A 22,076-nucleotide genomic window follows, 5' to 3' on the forward strand; every position below is an offset into this window, starting at 1 on the left:
AGATCATATTCTAAAACAAAGGTCCATAATTACCTGCTAGTGTTGTTGATACAGATGTTGTTAATGGAGATGCTATTGGTGCAAATGTTGTTGTAGGTGCTGTTGTCACTGAAGATGTTGTTGCAGGTATTGTTGTTGATATTGGTGCAGATGTTGTTGTTGTTGTTGTCTCGGGTGTAGAATGTGTTGTTATTAATGGAAATATTGTTTGTGCAGTTGTTGATTGTGCCCTGGCTGTTAAAGAGAAAGAGAGATTATTACATTCAGAAAAAGAAAAAAAAAAATCAGAAATGTGTGTATTTTAACAAACAAATTAACACTGAAAATCAATCAGGAACAAAATGCCTTACTGAGTGATAGGACTGATGTGAGCACCAGCAGATGTTGTGAAACCAGAGATAGTCTCATGATGATGAAGTCAGGAAAAACCAGAATGTAGGTTAGAATAAACAGAGACTAAGCCTTTTTAAATCCAATTTTTGAAGGCAGATTAGCACCACCTGGTGAGAGCAAAGATAGAAAAACATGTCATTTCATGGTGTAATCACTAGATACCTGTATAGCACTTTATAAAAGCTTGTGTTGTTTTTAGACATGTTATGGATTTGACAAGTATATTTAGACATTCTCAAGGGCCACTTTAGGTCAAAGGTTTATATATATATATATATATATATATATATATATACATACACACGTTTAAAAATATTGATTTGAATTTGATTTGAATTGTCAGTTTTTTCATTTTTTATTACTATAGACAAACCTGAACACAAAGCAAGCATTCTTATACACATTACATTAAAATGCAATACAACAATGTAACAAAAATGAATAGTAATGCTTTATCAGAACTTAATCCATTTGGGTCTGATCTGATTTCAAACTGTTATTTCTGACCTCTGACTCATTTTGACTATATAGATATAGCCAGGGGCATTATAGGATTTCATCTTTAGGAGGGCTTAGCCCTCAGAGAGACCATCAGGTACAAAATTTCCTAAATAAACATTATTATACTTTGCTTATGAAAACTGTATTACTGTATTAAGTAATTAGACACAATTGCCTATTAAAGTTACAGAAGTTGTTTTCTTTTGATGTTTGATTAACAATAAATAACTATTATAGTTGCATGGATCCGTAATACTGACATCCAATATTTTCTTAAATGCTTATGTACTGTATTTAAGATGTAACCAACTGCATTTACTTCCATACATGTCAAGACAGTCATTGTGACAATATTTTGTGTATTTGCGTATTTGCTCGAGAAGATGCGAAAGTGAATGACCCGATCTTATGAAAGTGCTTTTCAATGGCACAAATTACTATTTCTACACCAAATAGAAACAGAAAATCGTGCCATTGAAACGCACTTTCATGGGACCAGGCGTGCTGTCCGTGTAGTGCCTCTCAGTGCAACACGTTCTCACTCCCAACACGCTTCCTTCAAATGTGCACACACACATCAACGATCTATAATAGCATGTGAAAACGATATTGAGAACGATAAACTTTCTTTAGGAAGCAGCACTCGCCTGATCGTTCAAATAGCTGATTACAGTTTTAGGGGGACTGAGATGACAAATGGGGGACTGAAGCCCACCTAAAAAGGGTCTAGAACCGCCTCTGGTTATACTAATTCATTGAGGTGTGTATAATTGTGTATGTACGTGATAGAGTGTAATATTTGTTAAATAATTATTTAATCTATTTTAATAAAATTACAAAACTATTAACATCTCAAACATACAAATATAAATGTGTTTTTTCAGCAGTCTTATCAATTATGTCGTGACTGTGAATTTGTGTGTTCACCCAATCAGTTAGCCTAAAATCTGCAGTTGTGTTATAGAAAATGTTAGAAAAACAGCAGTGATACATAATTCTGTGAGAAAAAAAAAAAAAAACTGGTGTTTAAACCTGTTTAGTTTGTGGTGTATAAAGAATTTAAGAGAAGGTGTTGCCTGTTGTCCAAACAAAAAAATATTTTTGTAATATTTGCGACTGACGACGCAAACTAACGGCACCTGTTTCTGAATACACAGTCCTATTAATTGAAGTAAAAAAAAAAAAAATGAAAATCACAATAATGATGTTACTGAATTAAATTATAACAAATGTTGTTAGATCGTGAAAAAGTAGGCGGGAAACAGTAAACATTTAAACAAAACTTTAATAAAATAAACCATCACAAAATACCGCGACAGCCCCTCACGGTGACTGCCGCACATAAACAGAACCAAAATACAAAAAGTCCAGGGGCTCGTTCTTCATACGTCGCTTATTACATCCGAGATCAAATGACACATCCTCAGCTGCGTTTATAGTTGGCATTAACATGTGACCTGTATTCGGATGTTGTCCACATACGTACATACTGAAAAGACAAGCGTAAACGCCCTTCTGTTCGGAATGTTATCTGTTATATGATATGTTCACTTCACTGGGATTCATAAAGCAAAATGACCATAGCTCAAGCTTAGTCACTGTGGCAACTTATGCTGGGAAATTAACCTGGTCTGGACTGGAGTAGGCTAACTGTCAGGCTAAGCTGAGCCCCTCTAACAGTGACCAATAGGAACGCATTGATATTACTACTGACTCTCTGACATAGGCAGGGATGTAAATTTAATCTAACATTTTTTATCTAACACTTGGGGGGGGGCACACAAATAATCCAGGCAAAAATGTACTCGTAAGTGTGGCACCCTGTACGTGTAGTCACAGGAATAATTTGTTTTATTTTCCCATGTGTTTGATTATTTAATTTCTGTTTATAACATTGTTTGCTGTTATTAGGGTTAACGGTGATGCGTAGTAATCTTAGTGGACAGTAGGGGGAGACGCTGTGCTGATTAGGTACAGTGTGATTAAAGGTGAGTCGCAGAGAAGAGGCCATTACAAGAGCGATGACTAAACGCAGCAAAACTGTGTCTCTCCTTGTTTATTTAAACAGGTGGGTGAAATCGATCACTAAGGATATAAAACATTAAAGAAATTGTCGATTTCATGTGTATGTGGTTGCATGAGGGTAATATACATTTCCTGGGTTTAGTTAAGATGCTTAAAAGAGACATTGTTTGTGTTTATTAAAAAGCTGATTCATTCGCGGGTGTTTTGCGTTAGGCCTTGTATTAATATAATACCATCCAAATTATAAGAGGCTCCAACACACTGAATACCCAAAGTAATGTAATGTTTATTGTGTTTACAGCCTTATAATTGTGTTTGTAGCATGTAAAGTGATGTATTGAGCAATTGCCATACATGTTAAAATATCTATATATAATTTTTGAATATTATATACTGTTAATGTTTTGATATGATAATGTTTAATGGTCTTCCTTCTGTTTAACTATATTAGCTCTATATAGTAATTCAGTTTCAATGATTATATCATCTAATCAATGGTTCGCTCAACTTTTTAGTTATACAGTGGCTTATAACATTTTTGCACATACAAGGGAGACTGCAATGTATAGTGATGTAAAGGAAGAAGATACTGAGTTATATGACAGAAATACAGATTGAGTGTAAGAAAACTTGTACAAGCCTTATGCAACACGTTTATTAGTGTTTGGGTTGAGTCACATGTAAGGTGACATAAGACATTGTGATTAAATTATACAACAAATATATGTAAAATGATACAATCTTTGAATTGTTATAATAAATCATTACAAGAGCGACTCCATGACTAAAAGCAGCAAAACGGTGTCTCTCCTTGTTTATTTAAACAGAAAACTGCAGCACCTCCAGTCAGATGGCGGGTGTGCTACATAAGGATATGTACACACAGGAAAGCTGTTCTACTATTAGACCATGCCACATTAGACAGCTTCAAGCTGTTGTGGTTGCGCTGAGACATTGCTGTCTGTCTGTTGTAGACATTACTATCTGTCAGTGTTGCCAAGTCCAAGTCTGTGGTTTTAATGCGACCCCAATAATGTTTTATTAGTGGTTGTAGTTATCCAACACATCATTGTACTTTATATGAGAAGGCTGAGTTACCATTGTTGTATACCCGAAGACATTTTAATTGGTATTGTTTTGTTTAAGTCTATTTGTGGTCTAACTCCATCTTACTTGTCCCTGAGTTTTTCTAAAATCAAAAGGTACGCTACAATCTCAAACGATCTGTTATAATTTAATGTCCCTCTGGTTCGAACAAAGCTAGGGAACAGGGATTTGGATATAATGCTATTTTGGCATGGAATTATCTACAAAGCATTCTAAAGCTGACCGTGTTTCCATAATTACATGAATTTAAGCTACTTTTAACAAGCTGTGTGTTTTACCCATTGGTGAATTGTTGTTGTGATCTTTGATTTGTGTTTTGTATTATGATGTAAACTTGTAAAAACTATGTTATAGGGCATGGGCACTGTGTTGCATTCTGGGACGTGGCATCCATGTTGAGGGCCTCACGAATATAAACATACAGCAAGTCGAACAAGAAGAAGCACAGTTGGGAGAACGAAAAAATATGTTAAAAACGCAAAAAGGTTGTGGGATTTACAGGGATACGCTAAATAGGGATGCCAGGGACCAGTATGTGGAGAAAATCGGCACTATTAATTGTTTGGAACCATATGAAATTCCCAACAAAGAGTGGACCACCGACGACGACTTGCCGCAGCACTTTTGCATTACAGATATCTTCGGCTACCTTGTTTGTTTTGTGAGCGCCTGAACAATTCCGAAGCTAAAGTCATTGGAGTCTCATTTGCAGTTCACAAATGGATGGGTTCAGGAGCTGCAGATCATAAAGCTGGCAAACAGTGGGAATACAGTAAATTAATCCGGACAAAGGTAAACTGCGCTCCACTTAGCTGCTAGTTTAGTAAACGTTAGTTCTAACAACCATTCACACATGTACTTTTAACTAGGTGTTTGAAAAGTGTAGTTATTAGCTGTCAACCCTCCTGTTTTTTTTCCGGGGTCCTTCGAAAATGAATGTCAACCACCATTTCCTCAGCGGTCTATGGAAATGCCTATGTTTGTTGGTGCATCAACACACAACACTTTTAATGGCTTTTTATCACTGACATTGTATCTATAGCAGCTACAACACAAGACTTGCTACCGCAACTGTCAAGAGCGTCTCGAAAGTGTTTAGTGTCCCGCAGCACTAAACACTTAGTAGTATAAGCAGTTTTGGGAGAAGAGGAAAAAAACGGGCTCGGGTTGGGCTCAAGAAATTCTGATAAACTATCAGACATGGGCCAGGCTAGGGTTTGACCATCTTGGACTAGGGCCAGGCTAGGGCCTAAATCTGAGGCCCGTGCAAGGCTCTATCAGGGCTGTGTATATGCTAATAGGGCAGAGAGCGTTTGAGTTACAGTTTGAGTGGCCTATTATAATCTACAACTGTATTAATTATGGCAGTCATTTTAACCATTACATTTTTTTAACACCACTTAGCTTTGTAGAATCATGCCCACACTTGTTTTGTGTGTTCACATACCAAGTGCCATGAAAGTCACCAAGTTCCGTACCATTCTAATGAAGCTACGATTTTTAAAGATTCAAAATGTAAAAATTTTAAAACTCCAGAGGTTAAATTAGTGTTTACAATATTATTAATTATTATGTACATATTGTGTACATACATTACACTTTACACCACTTTATGTACTATTGAACATGTGCATCTTAATTTGCTCAACAAAAATATAGTAACATATACCATATAATAAGCAGTGGCAGCTCGTCAGGGGAGGCACAGCCTACGCAAAATTTTGAGGTATAAAAATAGTTATAGTAGGCTATCATACAATTGAATGTTAATGAAATCTCAAGATAATATTTAATGTTTTTCATTATGTGTATTTCTTAATTGTAATTTCAATTGTAATTTTCAAACAATAAATATTACTTAAGTCGGAATCCCCTGTTTTACCGCTGCTGTATTCCCCGTGAACGTGTCTGTGGATAGAGATTATTGAAGGGGACGGGGAAGCACAATCCAAAAATGGAGATTCTGGCCTGCGTTGATAAAAAATTACCCAGTCAGCCTCGAGTATGTCTATGCGACCATGTCTTACAAAATTAAAAGAGGAGGCTAGCTTCCGTTGAATTATAAACCAATCACCATTGAGATCTCAATGACATTGTAATATGCTTGAAGACTCTGTGGCGCCTATAATGTAGAAAATATGTAGGGACAAGATATTGAATATTTTATTGCAAATAAGTGTGTGAAGTGAGTGAAAGTGAAGTGACATTCAGCCAAGTATGGTGACCCATACTCAGAATTTGTGCTCTGCATTTAACCCATCCGAAATGCACACACACAGAGTGAGCACACACCCAGAGCAGTGGGCAGCCATTTATGCTGCGGCGCCCGGGGAGCAGTTGGGGGTTCAATGCCTTGCTCAAGGGCACCTAAGTCGTGGTATTGAAGGTGGAGAGAGAACTGTACATGCTTTCCCTCCACCCACAATTCCTGCCAGCCCGAGACTCGAACTCACAACCTTTCGATTGGGAGTCCGACTCTCTAACCATTAGGCCACGACTCCCACGATAAATTTGCAAAGCTCCCTTTTGAGCAGCGGCTAAAAAATTAAAAATTAAGGAAGACCCATGCCTAATCTGGACATAAAACAATCTTCATTATGCAGCCGAATGTGCTGTTTTAGAAACAAATTATTTAGGAGAACCCAGTGGCTAACAGGCTCAGTGAACTTGAACAAACTCTTCTGCTTGCCTTGGCTTATATTTGACGAATCAACTAAAGGATTCAATCCATGGATTACAAATGGTTTCAACGATATGAAGAATTAAGCAAGAGCTACGGAAAGACATGTAAAGTCTCGGAGCCATATATCTTCCACTCTTAAGCTGAAGTTGTTCGGGCGGGTAAAATCAATGAAGCACTCAGTCAGGCCACTGCCACTGGGGTACTGCGGCATGTGGCAGGTGGTGAAAAAACGTGATCTTATGCGCAAACTGATCATAGCTGTTCTATATTTTGGCCAATAACAACACATATTTAGTCATCATGATGAGTCTGCTACAAGTAAAAACAAAGGGAATTGTGTACAACTTCTAGAAATCTTTTCAGAGTTTTACCCAGCACTTGCAGAGCATCTGAAAACATCCACCATTTCCACTTCGAAGTCAATTCAAAAAATGACAATTGACAGTATAGCCACTGTTGTAAATAATGAAATAGATCAAGAAATTCAGTCACCTGATTTCTTTGCCATACAAGCAGAGGACACTACCTATGTCTCATGTAAAGATCTCTGCAGAGCAAAAGTGAGCGTTTATGACCTTGTGGGTGGGTGTTTTCAAACTGCTGGGTGTTTCTAGAGCTGAAACAACTAATCGATTTAATCGATTAAAATCGATTATTAAAATAGTTGTCAACTAATTTAGTCATCGATTAGTTGCTAAATAACTTTTATTTGCTGTAAGCAACTCATTTCGTGCATATTTCAAATCTGCGGTGACCAAAGTGTGGCAGTAATGAGCCACCGGAGGTTTTACTCAGCCAGTACAGCAGGAGAAGTAGCGAATAGCCAATAGCTGGCCTCGTTTTATGTCACGTGCTTCCCGAACAGCGTCTCTGCAGCATTCAGCAGGATGTGGGAGTACTTTACTTTGAGCCTTCAAAAAAAGAAGAGTAACCTGTAAACTCTGCACTACTGAAATGTTTAAGGGGTCATTCACATATCGCGTCTTTTGCGCTCTCAAGTTTGTTATTTCCAATGTAGGCGCTGTATGCGCGCTCATAATGGAAGCGACACGGTCGCGACGCGCCCGTTTTTCCAGGCGCGTCCACACCGAGTTAAAAACATCTAAACTTTTCAGAGAGTAGTGATGGGAAGTTCGGATCATTTTACCGACTCGGACTTTTGAGTCTCGTTCAGCAAAATGAACGAATCTTTTTTCGAGTCATTTCGTTCATTTCGTTCATTTTAGCAAAATGTAATGAAAATGTTATGTGTTACTTCCCCAACACATCTAGTACTTACGCAAACGTTGATCCCACTAAAAACAATACAAAACTAAAATGCTATAAGATACAGAAAAGAAAATTCCTTCTTTACCTGGGTCTTCAGTCTGTGATTAGCTCACCTCACCTCTTATCTGACAAGAGTCCTCGGGTTTAAGTCATTCCTTAATCACGTGACAGCCACATACGCAAAACTAACGCAGTCTTGAGCCGGAAAGAGAATTGATTAGTTCATCTCATGAGTCTTTCGGGTCTCGGGTCGAGTTTGACTCGTTCCTTAATCACGTGACAGACCCATACGCAAAACTAACGCAGTCTTGAGCCGGAAAGAGAATTGATTAGTTCATCTCATGAGTCTTTCGGGTCTCGGGTCGAGTTTGACTCGTTCCTTAATCACGTGACAGACCCATACGCTATTTCTGACATTTCTGTCACTGTGTTTTTGTTACTGTTTGTTGAGGATCTGTGGTTTGTTATTATTTTATAAATAAATAAAACCCTGTTATAAATAAAATATTGATTAATTTGTCTTTTTGACTGTCTATCGGTAAATAAACACTAGGCTATATAATAATATAATAATTCAAGCTTACAATAAAAAGTATTTATACTAGTTTGTTCATTTTTACTCCAATTTTGAATTTGCTAGTATAATAATTGCTTTTCCTAGGCAGACTTGACATATTGGTGTAATATATGTATAAGAAGATTGCTCAAAAAAGGACAATGACATATACATTAAAAGCAAATAAAATTTTGAATTATTAATGTTAGTTTAAAACATTAAGGTTATGATAACTTCAGCTTTAACAGTTTTAACCCAGCTCAGAGTGAGGAGGATACTTCAGATCCTGGTGCTACTGCCAGTGCAGGGGCCATGTTTTGGGAAGACTTTGACGAGAGGGTAGCAAGCTTGAGGCCTTCTGCTACCTCTTCTAAGACCTCAGATGCTATAAAGGTGCAGGCCTACCTTGCAGAGCCACTCTTACCCCGCACATCAGACCCTCTGGCCTGGTGGAGGAGATGTTCACCAGTATACAAAAGCCTTTCTGAAGTCACAAAGACAAGACTTTGCATTGTGGCCACATCTGTGCCATCTGAAAGAATTTTTTCTAAAACTGGGCAGATTATCTCAGATAGAAGAAACAGACTCAGCCCATCCAAGGTCAGGGAGCTTGTTTTTTTTTTATGCAAACATGCCTTAAAGCAAGTCCTAAAAATATAGCCACAGTGTGTTATTTATTTTAAAGCTTATTTATTTTTATTTATTTAGAAAAAGACTAGCTTGTTGTGCAATATTTTTGTTGTTGTTGTGATTTTAAAGGTAATTTGTTATTGTTATAAGGCTCCGTAGCTTTAGTATCTCTTCATTTTCATTTATTTTTATTTAAATGGTTTAAAATTATTTGGGGAATAGTTATACTCTTTGATATAAAGTTTTTATTTTGGCACAAAAGTGTTATTTATTTTAAAATGTATTCATTTTAAATTATTATATATAAAAAAGCAAAGCTTGTTGTGCAATATTTAGTTTTTCTTTTTTTTCTTTTTTTATATTGTACTTTTAAAGTTCATTTGTTAAGGTTATTAGACCCTGTGGCTTTATTATCTTTTAGTTTTATCTTTATTATACTTTTTTATTATTTTGATTTATTTTAGAATAGTTGTCCTCTTTGTTACAAAGCTTTAATGGCACAAAAATAAACAATAAACAACAATTCAAAAGTATGTACACAGTGTTTTTTAATGTTTATAAAGTGTCATATGTTACAAAAGTATGGTTTATACAGACAATCTGATTTAATAATTACTCTAGCCAATGTTGTCACATCACGGGACAAAAGAACGAACAACCCGAAGAACCGAAAGATTAACTAATCAATTCTCTCTCCGACTCAATACTGCATTCTTTTACTGTCTATGGTTTTAGCGTACGGGGCTGTCACGTGATTAAGGAATGACTCGACCCGACCCGAAGACTCATGAGATGAACTAATCAATTCTCTTTCCGGCTCATATTGCATTGGTTTTAGCGTATGTGGCTGTCACGTGATTAAGGAACGAGTCAAAAACCCGATAGACCCGAACTATGAACTAATCAATTCTCTTTCCGGCTCATATTGCATTGGTTTTAGCGTATGTGGCTGTCACGTGATTAAGGAACGAGTCAAAAACCCGAAAGACCCGAACTATGAACTAATCAATTCTCTTTCCGGCTCAGACTGCATTGGGTTAGCGTATGGGGCTGTCACGTGATTAAGGAACGAGTCAAAAACCCGATAGACCCGAACTATGAACTAATCAATTCTCTTTCCGGCTCAAGACTCCATTGACTGACAGGTGAATCCATAGACATGTATGGTGAATCACTACTAATAGAACAGAACCTATAGAATAATGCGCATACGCGACTGAACGAATCACTCCCCGAGACGACTCGTTCTTCCCGAGTCACATTAAAGATTCGTTCAAAATGAACGAATCGTTCAAGAACGACACATCACTATCAGAGAGCCGCAAGCGCACCGCGGGTGCGATTTTAAGAGCTGCAAATCCATTTATCCTTTGCTGAAATTTCTGCCTCTTGGAGAGAGCACGTCATGGTTGCTTAGCAAAGGCAGACGCGCTTCTGCCCGAGCGCTTTGGAAAGAAGGAGAAAGCGGCGCGCCTAGCGTTTTCCACGCTTTTTTAGGCGCAATATGTGAACGGCCCCTAAGACTTTTATTTGTGCAGATTCTCCAGTACAATGTTGTTTGCAAATGTTTAGTCGTAAAAGCTGATAACATTGCTTTTTAACAGTTAACATTTAAAGCTTTACAAACATGTTCTGTGATCAGTTTGTCGTTTACCAGTTCATAATTCAGTCTTGCAGCCTAATTATGACTGAATGAGAGAGGTAAATGTTTAAATATATTTGAAATGCACTTTTTCACACAGCAGTTTTTTTGTGTGTGTCCAATTATTTTTTCTGGACAACCTTCTGATGGATTTTATTTTAAAATGCGAGTTCCATTCAGGTTTCATGCCATTGGCACTTTTTTCGAAGGATTGTTTACAATTTCACAGCAAAAGCTATAAAGCTGTTTCCCAGTAAATAATAAAATAAAATGTACTGCAATTTTATTCTGTTTTATCCTTCTTCTTCGTGAAAAGATGTTCTGAAAGATTCCTTAAGCATTGTTCGGGATGTTAAACTACTTTAGGAGCTCTATGGACTGCCATGGTGAAAACATTATTTGAAATCTCCTTGCGAAATTTGCTATGGCTCAGTGTTTTGATTGCAGAAGAGTTCGACAAAGGATTACTAACACATAATAAAACAACTCCAGGTATATTTTTGATGAGGATATGACAATGCAAAATGGTTAAAATCTTTTAAAAATCTATGCTGAATGATAAAGACCCTTTATTAATAATTTACTTGGGGAAAAAATGGGCAAATCTAAAATATAAGTACATTAACCGATTAATCGTAAAAATAATCGACAGATTAATCGATTATCAAAATAATCGTTAGTTGCAGCCCTAGGTGTTTCTATATCATACAATCAAAATGATCCCCCTTAACTAACCTCACCCATAAACCTACCATCGCTATGACGTCAGCCAATCAGGTATCATGGGCTATAAACACCCTGATCTGGTAACTCCCATTACTTTCCTGCAGAGACCTATACATGTGCATGCAAATGCCAGCTGTCCGTCATTCTCTGTCAGTGGCACTATTTGTGAGAGATTTCTGGGTTTCCACGACGTTAGCACCGACAGAGACAGCAAATCACTTTTTGAAGTGTTAATAAAAGTAATTCAGAAGTACAACCCAGAGGCCAAGTTAATCTGTCAAACAAATGACGGCGCAAGTTGTATGAGTGAGCAGCAAGGGGGTGTGAGGGCCTGTGTGAAAGAACAGTGCCCACATGCACTTTTTGTGCACAGTTACTATGGAATTACATTTGGTTCAATAAAAATGAACATAACTTTATGAAACTGAACGTAACTTTTTCAGAAAATATAAAAAATATGCCATTACAAAAGAAGAAAAAAACAATTAACTCAGTTGCACAAATTTAACAGGCTCTTCAAATTTGCTTCATTCTTTGTTGATGTTTTTCAAAGATCTTGGATTCTGAATGCATTGCCACGGATTTTGCTTATGCTTCGCAGTTTTTCATTTGGTGTTTTGACACAAATATCTCGTGGGGGCAGGCTTAACAGTGATCTACTCTGATTGGATAGTGAGCTTTTGATGGACGGGTGCTCTCAAAAAGTTATGTTCAGTTTTATAAAGTTTTGTTAATTTTTATTTAAGCAAATGTAACTCTGTAAGTTACGTCTATAGGCTAAATTTAGTGTAGGCGCAGGGAACGAAATGCCAAGATGTTTGTTTGCCGCTCTGGACTGTTTCCACAATTCTACGCAGACTGCAAGTGCTGTGATTGGTCTGCTAGAATTCTTCACTCCGTATGAGTTTTGTGTGTGTTTATGCACACTTCAATATATTTTAATGTTACACCTTCTTATACAACATAAAACAAAGCAAACATTTCTTATCATTTATTATACTAAATAGCATTACACAACAGTAGTTTTCCATGAAAAATAATGTTGATCTGCCGTGGTACAAGTCCTTGTGAAGACGGAAAGATTGTCATCTTCTCCTGTTGCGTTTTTGTCTTGTTTTGTAGTTTTAAATAATGATTTGATATCTATCTGCCGGCGGCTTCTTCGGCCTTTGTCGTGGTACTGCGGGTTACACCAGCAACATGCCCGTGGACACTGCAAAATAGCGGTTTGCATGTGTACTGCACGTCAAAGCGAACAATGCAGAAGTATAAAGGCTTTAGTGATTTTTTTTCTTTGACGTCTTAAAATAAATAAATAAATAAAACCTTTGTCTTCAGTTCAGTTCTCTTCAACTTCTCTTTAAAATAGTGTAACAAACTTAATTTGACCTTAGTATGATTACAATATGTATACTGCTAATCTTTTACTTTTCATAGCACCAACATGATTCACTTACTTAAGCTCGGAAGATGATATCCGTCGTATCTTGATAGAATTTAAGGGATCAGTAAGATTTTATTTTAAATAAATTTAATTTGTATTCATGAAGGACATAATAAATATAAATTGTCTAATTCGAGAATATACCTTATGGAGCTTAACATTAAAGATAATAATTTTCTTACCTCAGACAGCTTCTTCTAAGCTGCTCTTGTACCGAATGTGGTTTAGTAGGAAGTTTCATTGGTTATAAATGTGTCTCTGCATTTATGAGGAAACATTTCCAGGAATGAAGAAAAAAATGTGAATGACTGCCTGCCTGGTTACATTTCTTCTAACCACAAAAGTTTGTTGACAGGTAACCAGCAATGCAACAAATGTTTACAGAAGTCAGTGTGTCAAAACAGCTGTTTTCACCTGGCTTTTGTATTTAAATTGTGTCAAATATAAATATAATCAAAATATAAATACATAAAATATAAATATAAATAAAAAATAAACTTATGCTATACAATAATTTCTTCCAATTTGTATCAACTTATTAAGATGCTTAAATGTTTCATTAAGATTACATTAGGATGAATAAGCCACAAACAGGTGATTCAGGAATATATATTTTTTCAATCATCCATCAAATTATCATCTCTTGTAGGTTAAAGAGCAGGTCATATATGGTATTTTAAAGTTTCCTAATGTTGTGTTTGAATCCCCTACAACCACTCTTATTAGAGTAATTTACCATGATTCCAAAATGATTCGTTCAGTTGAGCCAGTTAGCCAGTGTTACCATTGACAAAGCACCTTTAGCTACATAAATTAATATAGCTAGAACTTCAATCCGTTCATATAATGACATAAATACAAAAACTATGCAAGCGAATTGTGCCCACAACTAAAGTTTGGCTGCTAAACTGTGAACACTCAATGTAAACGCACAGTAAATATATCTATCTATCTATCTATCTATATATATATATATATATATAGGGCAGTCAGGAAGATTGTAAGCAGTAATCAACTAGACATTAAATGAGAGAGAGAGACAAGAATTAGTTGTTTCCTTAACGGTCCTCTTTGTTGTCTTTTAATATACATACACATTTGTATTTCAGAGTCAGTAAGACACTTTGAATCACAAAATGATTCAAACATGTTGGTAAAAAATAATACACACTGTATAGATCAAATAAACAATATATAAATGATAGCAACCTTAACCGAATGTACAGAAATGCCCTAATTCTTACAACTGGCCTAAATTCAGGTAAGTATCTTAAGAAAACAACTCAAGAAAATATTTCAGTTAAGTGATACTTGAGTAAACTTTTCTATGACATATTGTAAGTGTCTTAAAATTAATAATAAAATAAATAATAACAAATTGTTTGAACATTAAAACATGTAAATTACAGTTTGGTATGACTAATTAACTAATTAATTAATTTAACTAACCTTGACATTAAATGAGAGAGAGAGAAGTATTAGTTGTTTCCTTAACGGTCCTCTTTGTTGTCTGAGGATGCGCTGCAATCGTCATGGTAACTCTACTCTCTCAACTGTCACCCAGAGTTCAGCTGAACTACACAGTGCAAACTCATCATATATTTAAGTAATCAAAAATAAAACACACACATATATATATATATATATATATATATATATATATATATATATATATATATATATATATATATATATATATATATATATATATATACACACATGTAAATAGAAAGTAATGTGTAAAAATAAAAAGGAAATATATATAAATAATTTTATTTGTGACCCAAACTATATGTAGGGTGGTCACACTCTCCCCAACAAAGAAGCTAATGCCTCCAAATATTCTTTAAATAACCATATTAACTTGTTGGTATCTTTTATCTCTCAAAAGACGTATAATGGTGTAATTGTCTTGTATGGTATGAAAGGAGCAGATATGTAGAATAATGGTATGTATGTTGGTGTTGAAGAAGTGTAGTATTGGGAATAACTGCTTGCTGGCATGGCTGGTGTCCCATAAAACCCTAAAGTGTTAACTGCTGCGTGTGTTTGTAATGATGGCTGACCTAAATGTGAGTAGGTGAGTCTCTGTGCTGGTCTTTGATGTCTTGTAGATCTTCTGGGTTGTATTGAAGGGGGATTTTCTCACTGTTTGTACATAATATGCACTCTCCTACACGGTGTCTTTATTTGTTTTTAAAAGCAGAATTAATATTTATCCTGCTATGCCTGCTGCTACGATTTATCATGCAAACAAAGCCCCTCCCCGTGCCCAAAACAAGTTTCCTGTGGACGATTATCCAAAAACAGGTTTTCCTGCTCTACTTCACAGTTGCCAAGTGAAAGAAGAATTTTATAATGACAGGACACTTGAGCCTTAGTGCCACCCAGCAACTACATTATTTCTGCATCATTGCACATACTCAGTCCTTTCAGTTTCGTGGTTCAATCTGATCAAGTGTTTACATGAACTCTCAATTGTATTAGAAGAGGAATAAACCACCCCCTTCAATCTGATCGAAATTTCATTCCGATCGAGCTCAATCAGATCGATTAAGGTTTTTACATGAAGGCTTTTCATTCCGATCGAGCCTTCAGTCTGATTACAAACGGATTATTTGGCTGCATGTAAACGTAGCCACAATATAGCTTTGCATGAGGAAAAGACAGAAATTTACAGAGACTGAATTACTGAACTGAATTTAAGGATTGGATCAGTCTGACCAAGTCTGTGAACAGAATCAATGATTCACTGAAAAGTTCTCACTCAAAAAAAAAAAAAACCACCAATAATTTGTTCACAAATGACTTGACCACACTGATGATATCATGATAATATCATGTAAGATTTTTAGTCAATCACAATATACATTTTAATTTATTCACCACCATTTTAATTTATTCACCACCTGATCAATTTTATGGTGTTTTGTGTCCTTTTTTTAAAGCTTAAACCTTTTAAAATGAAACCACCTTAGTGAACAATGGTGATGTGGAATCTTTAATCACTGGGATATTTGCTGTAAGACACTTAACAAATAAACCGGTTGTTGCATTGCTGCCTTTTGTTAAACTGCTTATAGTTTAACTTGACTTTACTAAACTTTATAGTTTAAATAATTTAACTTGACAATTATTGAATTTAACTAAATCAACACTAAACTGAACTGAGCTGAGCTGACAGACCGTTCCCATCCCAAGGCGTCATATACTGACCCTTTTGACATTCGTCAACATCCTACGCACATGGCACCCTCTAGCGTCAATATTAGACGCAGATAAATATGGGCCAGAAGGCGCCTCCTAGCGGTCTAACCCTAACCCTAACCCATAATCTGTGTCTCATATTGACGCTAAAGGGTGCCATATGCGTAGAATGTTGACGGAATGTCAAAAGGGTCAGTATATGACGCCTTGGGATGAGAATGCGTTAAACAATCACACTACAGTCTTATTAGAGTTTATATACAGCACAAGTTTCCATCACTGTTTCTGCTTTTCTCATGTTTATAACTGAAATAATAAGAAATATATAATCAAACAACATTATTTATTAAGTCACAAATCTAGATTCCCATTTTAAAAATGCTTAAGTGATTTTAAAGACAGAGATAAGACGGAAGAATCATGCAATAAGATGGAATATGACATTGATGCATTTGGCAGACACTTTTAATCACATAAACTGCATTCAAACTATAGGCTACTGTACATCAAGACAAGTATTTGTATGCTTATAGATATAGTTCTAATTTAGGTGAATGAGAAAAACAGTTTTACTTACAATAAAGTCTAAACTTCTGCAGTTGACAGTTGATATTTGATCGATATGCAAAGAAAAAGGAGGTTCAGTGATGAATACCAATGGACCTCTTCTATGATAATTTTATGTGGTTTTGCGTCCTTTGCAATCCTTTAAATGAAACCACCTTGATGAAAACTGAAGCTATTATATCATCAGTCGTCAGGGACATTTGTTGTCAGATGCTAAACAAACTGGTTTTACTTCTTTTCCTGAAAGAAGATGAAATTACAGCTTTATCTTTTGCAGTTTGGCAGACCGTACTTGACCAGCTCCTGCTTGATCTGAAACACAGATGGACAAACAGATCAGACTTTCCCCATGTGGTCTATTGCAACCGTATTCTGTTTAAATATTCATAGTAAGCGTGACGTACTTGCTGTAAAACTATTCTGTGTCAAGTCCATAAATGAGGAAAGTCTAATTTGTAATCCAACGACATTGTCTAAAAAGAAACACACACAAACACCTAAAAACTCATTTATATTTTTTGACACTAATCATATAAACACTGTATAAGATTATAGGAATTTTTAAAAAAACATTATCTTTAGATAAGACTTTTACTTTTCAAGATGCTGTTTCCTGGTCCACTGTCCACCCTGAAGACCCATCGACCGGGAACATTAACATTACTGGAGTTCCTGAGGTTTGAGACGAAGCTGCCATTGATTGATCCAGGAATCACAAAGTAGTCTGTGGAGTTTATCGTGTCATAACCAGCCTGAAAGTGTGTAAAACATTATTCATATGAACAGGATTTATAGACGACATGACATTTTATAGAGTAGTGAATAGTAACATTGTGTTTTCAATACAGAAAACAAGTTTCTTTCACCTGCACTGGATGTCCTGTTACAGCAATGTCACCATAATTCATCAGAATAAATGAAAAATTACGGCCTGAAATTAAAACCACTTGAAACGATGTTTCCTGCAAAAATTAAAAGATAAACACTTTAAGCTTATATTTTGGTTGCTGTCTTTATGGTCTACTGTATTCATTTGGCCTAGTATTCAGAAAATGAATCATGAACAAAGTAAAAACTGTTATAGTTAAGAAGAACATCAATCTCACTGTGTTGGTTAAGCTGAAGTAAGCGACTTTATCCCAAGTTGCAACAAAGACCCAAGAAGCGGTGAAGTTCAGATTTGGGAAATGTGTGTTTATATCCTGAGTGGCCCGTGTGAGAACATTTCCACTGGTGTACTGATGATATGAAACTACACCTCTCAGACGGTTATCAAGATCAGTCCAGAGACCAGCAATTATATCTTGGCTTCCTCTAGCGGGGAATGAGTAGGGGACAAATTGTGATGAAGACTGGTTGAATGTGAGGTATCCATTATTATTAACCTACAACATGAGATATATTGTCAAAATCACTGATCACGGATGAGTTTATAAAGCATTTACCAGTCACATTTAAACTCAGATGGAATCAAATTCTTAAATAAAAAATCAATCAAAAAATCAAAATCAAATAAAAACTTACATAAATCTGCTGGTATTTGCGGCCAAAGAATGAAAATGGACTCAACAGCTGAATAACAGAGGAGCTTCCATCATCAACAGCAGCATTGTTTGTGTCTCCAGCTGCTGAGCCGAATGGGTAGAATATTTCTGGAGCTACCAAAAGAATAAACAAAAGATATGACTGAATCTCACTGTCATAGTGGGACTATGATGACCTCTTGTGGTGTATTATGTGTGACAGTAAATATAACATCTTATTACTCTCCTCTGACCAACATAATCAATCTCATTTCCTCTTTTGGAAAGTCATAAAAACGCTATCATGGAATCCCATTCCCCCCCACCCCCTTTTGCTATTGGAGCAAATAGGAATGCAAAAATCATATTTGTTGTAGTTTCCATTCAGCTTAAAAGTTTATCCAACATAAATGTAAAAAGGGTCTGCCATAATTTGGTGCTACAGAGTGGTGCATGTCAAAAGCTGGCTAATTCACCATGGGTTGGTTTGAGATCTTCCTCTGGGTTTTTCAAATTTATGGATAAAATAAAGTCTGCTCTACAACATACAATACACATCCATATTTTTAAAATGCAATTTTTGAAGCTGTTATGTTTATTAAAAAATTATATAATAGTTTACGTTGTACAACGAAACGTTCAAGTATTGTCAAGAGATTTTACAATTTTAAATTGTTTATCTGCTAAACTACACAACACTAGAGCACATTAGCATCAGGACTATAGTTGAGCTCAAAGCTACGAACTAAAAGCAAAACACAAGCACAAACAAAATACTCATCTACATTTGCTGAATTACATCTTTTAAGCATTAATTATTATTATTCATTCAAATTAATTCCTTTAATGTAAACACCCACTGTTTCGATTTTCTTCAGCATTGGAAATGATCAATATCCCCATCAATACATGTGTTTTCAAAACTATGGTTGACAACAGGTGGAATTCAAGCAAATATGTTTGAGACAGAGCTGCACAGAATGGATAATACAGATCCTGATGAAATTCCTACCTGGTCTGTCGTTCACAGGAAATAATCAGGTCTGTGATGTCTAAAGATCAACTTTTACAAGTTGCGATCTTATAATTGTGGTGATATTGATATACCATTAATTTAAAGGTCATAATTACCTGTCCATGCAGTTGCTGTTGTAATGCCTATTAAAGAAAAATGAACATTCAATTATAAAACAGTTCTACTGTACATGAAAATCAAGTCAGTTTATCAGTTTATTGCTGATGCTGTTTCTGTAGCTAATTTTACATAATGATTACAAAATATGTGTAATTTTTAATGGGTATAGGCTATTTCTTTTCTTTCATTGCTTGAATTATAAGGACATTCTAACTGTATTCTAACAGGCTTCATCTCACAGTGAATGCCTTTGGACTCTCAGGCGTATTTGTGTTTGGTTTTTGCAAAGTTGTTAACTAATCCTTCACAGTCACACATAAGCTACAGCACAATAACATAATGTCTTTAAATTATAATCAAGGAAAAATCATACAGCTTGTTACATGACAGGGGCGTAGCACCAAATTCTGGGCCCTGTATACTCTCAATGTCAGTGGGCCCCCTACACATGCCATTGTACGATGCGGGTTAGCAAAATGAAAATTTAATTTTGAATTCTTTTTTTTTTATATATATAAACAAGTATAAATAGAGTTTAAGTCTATAATCAAATCAGATTATAGTAATGGTTCTTTCATTCACCACCTTAATTGATGCATTTGGCCTACCTGTGCTCAAATACCTTTAAACCTTAGGCTAAATCGGGTTCGTTTGTGTGCTAACATTTTGAGCCATGATATTGATGCAAGTTTTAAATTAAAAACATTTATTTTTGAACAGGAGAACACGAGACAACTGTACCCTCAGAAACCAATCAAATTAAGCTAAGCCTGCCATAATGAACAAAAAAATGTCAACTATATAAGGAATAACCTTTCAGTTTTGTAAATTCCCATTAATTCCCTTATATTCCTGTTAACTCCCATGGAAATTTTCCAACTTCGAAAATTCCCAGAATTTTTAAAATAAAACGTGAAAATATCGATACTTAAGTTTCAGTTTCTGTCGTTTTGCGACCTGGCCGTGTTTCTCAAAATGCTGCTGCTGTCACAGAGCAGAGCAAGCTCTCAAGAGTGCTGCTCGTGCTCGACACTGCTCTCCTCCCCCTCTCCTGTGTTGTACCGTCACGTGCACGTGACTCACCACTAGCGCTACTATCAGCAGTCAGGCGTGCGCGCCGCTCAGCCGCGTATTTCTAACAGCAGTCAGTCAGAGGCGGAGAATGGCAGCAGAGAGAAAGAGGAGCGTTGTATGGCTGTATTTTCAGGCCGAAAATGAGACAACAGCGACTTGTACCATTTGTAGAAAGTCTTTAAAATACAGTGGCAATACAACTAATTTGTACAAACATATGAAAAATCACGGACCAGAAAATGCAGAGCTGCAGAAACGGAGAGAGGAGGAGAAAAATCCCCCTACCCCACCCAATGATTGATTGATTGATTGATGAAAGACATATTTTAGTCATCTTCAGCATTAGTTAATAATAATTAATAACTGGTCATTTGTTACTTTAGTCAACTTAAGAATTATGCTAAGACCTAGAAGTAATACATTAATTCCATTGAAGCGTTTTATTTAAATGAATACATTTACTGGAACTGAAACAAATATACTGAATATAATGTAGGTCATATTTGATATTTGAATATAATTACCCTTTTTGTGTTAGCTGTGAAAGGGATACTAGTTTCTATATTTAAACTACACGTAGATGTGCACCAGACTTAATTATTTTTATTATTTATTTTTTTATCAATAGCTGATTCTCCAGGAGCAGTGGATATTACAAGGCGCCTATCAGAAATGATTGTGAAGGACCTGCAGCCTCTTTCAATAGTGGAAGATGTCGGCTTCAGGAATTTTGTAAAGACACTTGAGCCACGGTACAAAATTCCAAGTAGGAAAACTCTGATGGAGGGGAAACTACCTGCACTTTATGAAGAGTGCTCCTCTAAGGTCAGAAAGGCATTAAGCAGTGTGGACAATGTTTTGCTGACAACTGACATGTGGACATCAACAGCGACAGGCATATTTAACAGTCTCATGCCCCATCATAGATGAAAACTGGCATATGCTGGCATACGTGCTTGAAACGTGCTCTGTTTCTGGACAACACACTGCAGACAATATTTGTTCGCAGTTAACCAGAATTGCGGAAGAATGGAGCATTTCAGAAAAGATTCAGGCTGTAGTAACAGACAATGGCGCCAACATGGTTGCTGCTGTGCGTAAAGCTGGTTGGTCACACTACCCATGTTTCGCACACACTTTAAATTTGGTGGTGAAAGACTCTCTCAAGGCTCACCCTGACATACTAGAACTCCAGAAGAGAAGTAGTGCTATAGTTACTTTCTTTCACCACAGCACTAGAGCTGCAGACAAGCTAAAAGAAATCCAAAAGCAGCAGAAGTTCCCTGAACATTAACTCCTTCAAGCAGTTGAGACAAGGTGGAACTCTGTCTTCTACATGTGGGAGAGATTGTTGGAGCAAAAAGAGGCAGTTACCACAGTTCTCTGTCTACTTGGCAAGAGCTCGCTTTGCTTGAATGAGGAGCAATGGTCTGATATCAGTCTCTCTATTGACGCACTGAGACCATTTGAAGAAGCAACCAGGGAGGTATCTACTAAAAAACATGTTTCAGTTTCGAAGGTGATTCCCCTGGTTTCAGTGCTCCTGAGATGGCACAATGCCATCATCGTTTCAGGTCTATTGAGACATTTTATG

The 22,076-nt window shown here is 36.2% G+C and overlaps 1 protein-coding gene and 1 long non-coding RNA gene across 2 annotated transcripts in view; both read right to left on the reverse strand.

The window, feature by feature from the left end:
- LOC132121165 (uncharacterized) overlaps window positions 1–22,076 on the reverse strand; it is a 52,175-nt gene that overhangs the window by 13,390 nt on the left and 16,709 nt on the right. The window contains exons 3-8 of the mRNA XM_059530349.1: window positions 19,405–19,431; window positions 18,275–18,408; window positions 17,857–18,135; window positions 17,617–17,712; window positions 17,346–17,502; window positions 34–234 (exon numbers count right to left, since the gene is read on the reverse strand). Coding sequence (XP_059386332.1) covers window positions 34–234; window positions 17,346–17,502; window positions 17,617–17,712; window positions 17,857–18,135; window positions 18,275–18,408; window positions 19,405–19,431 — 894 coding nt within the window. The remainder of the gene's footprint in view (window positions 1–33; window positions 235–17,345; window positions 17,503–17,616; window positions 17,713–17,856; window positions 18,136–18,274; window positions 18,409–19,404; window positions 19,432–22,076) is intronic.
- On the reverse strand, window positions 130–13,255 carry LOC132121717 (uncharacterized). Its single transcript, XR_009426300.1, has 3 exons — window positions 13,159–13,255; window positions 351–500; window positions 130–234 (listed from the first exon to the last, which is right to left on the reverse strand). It is a non-coding gene; the product is annotated as an uncharacterized LOC132121717 (long non-coding RNA).

This window comes from Carassius carassius, chromosome 39, assembly GCF_963082965.1.
Source record: "Carassius carassius chromosome 39, fCarCar2.1, whole genome shotgun sequence".
In the NCBI taxonomy this organism is placed as follows: Eukaryota; Metazoa; Chordata; class Actinopteri; order Cypriniformes; family Cyprinidae; genus Carassius; species Carassius carassius.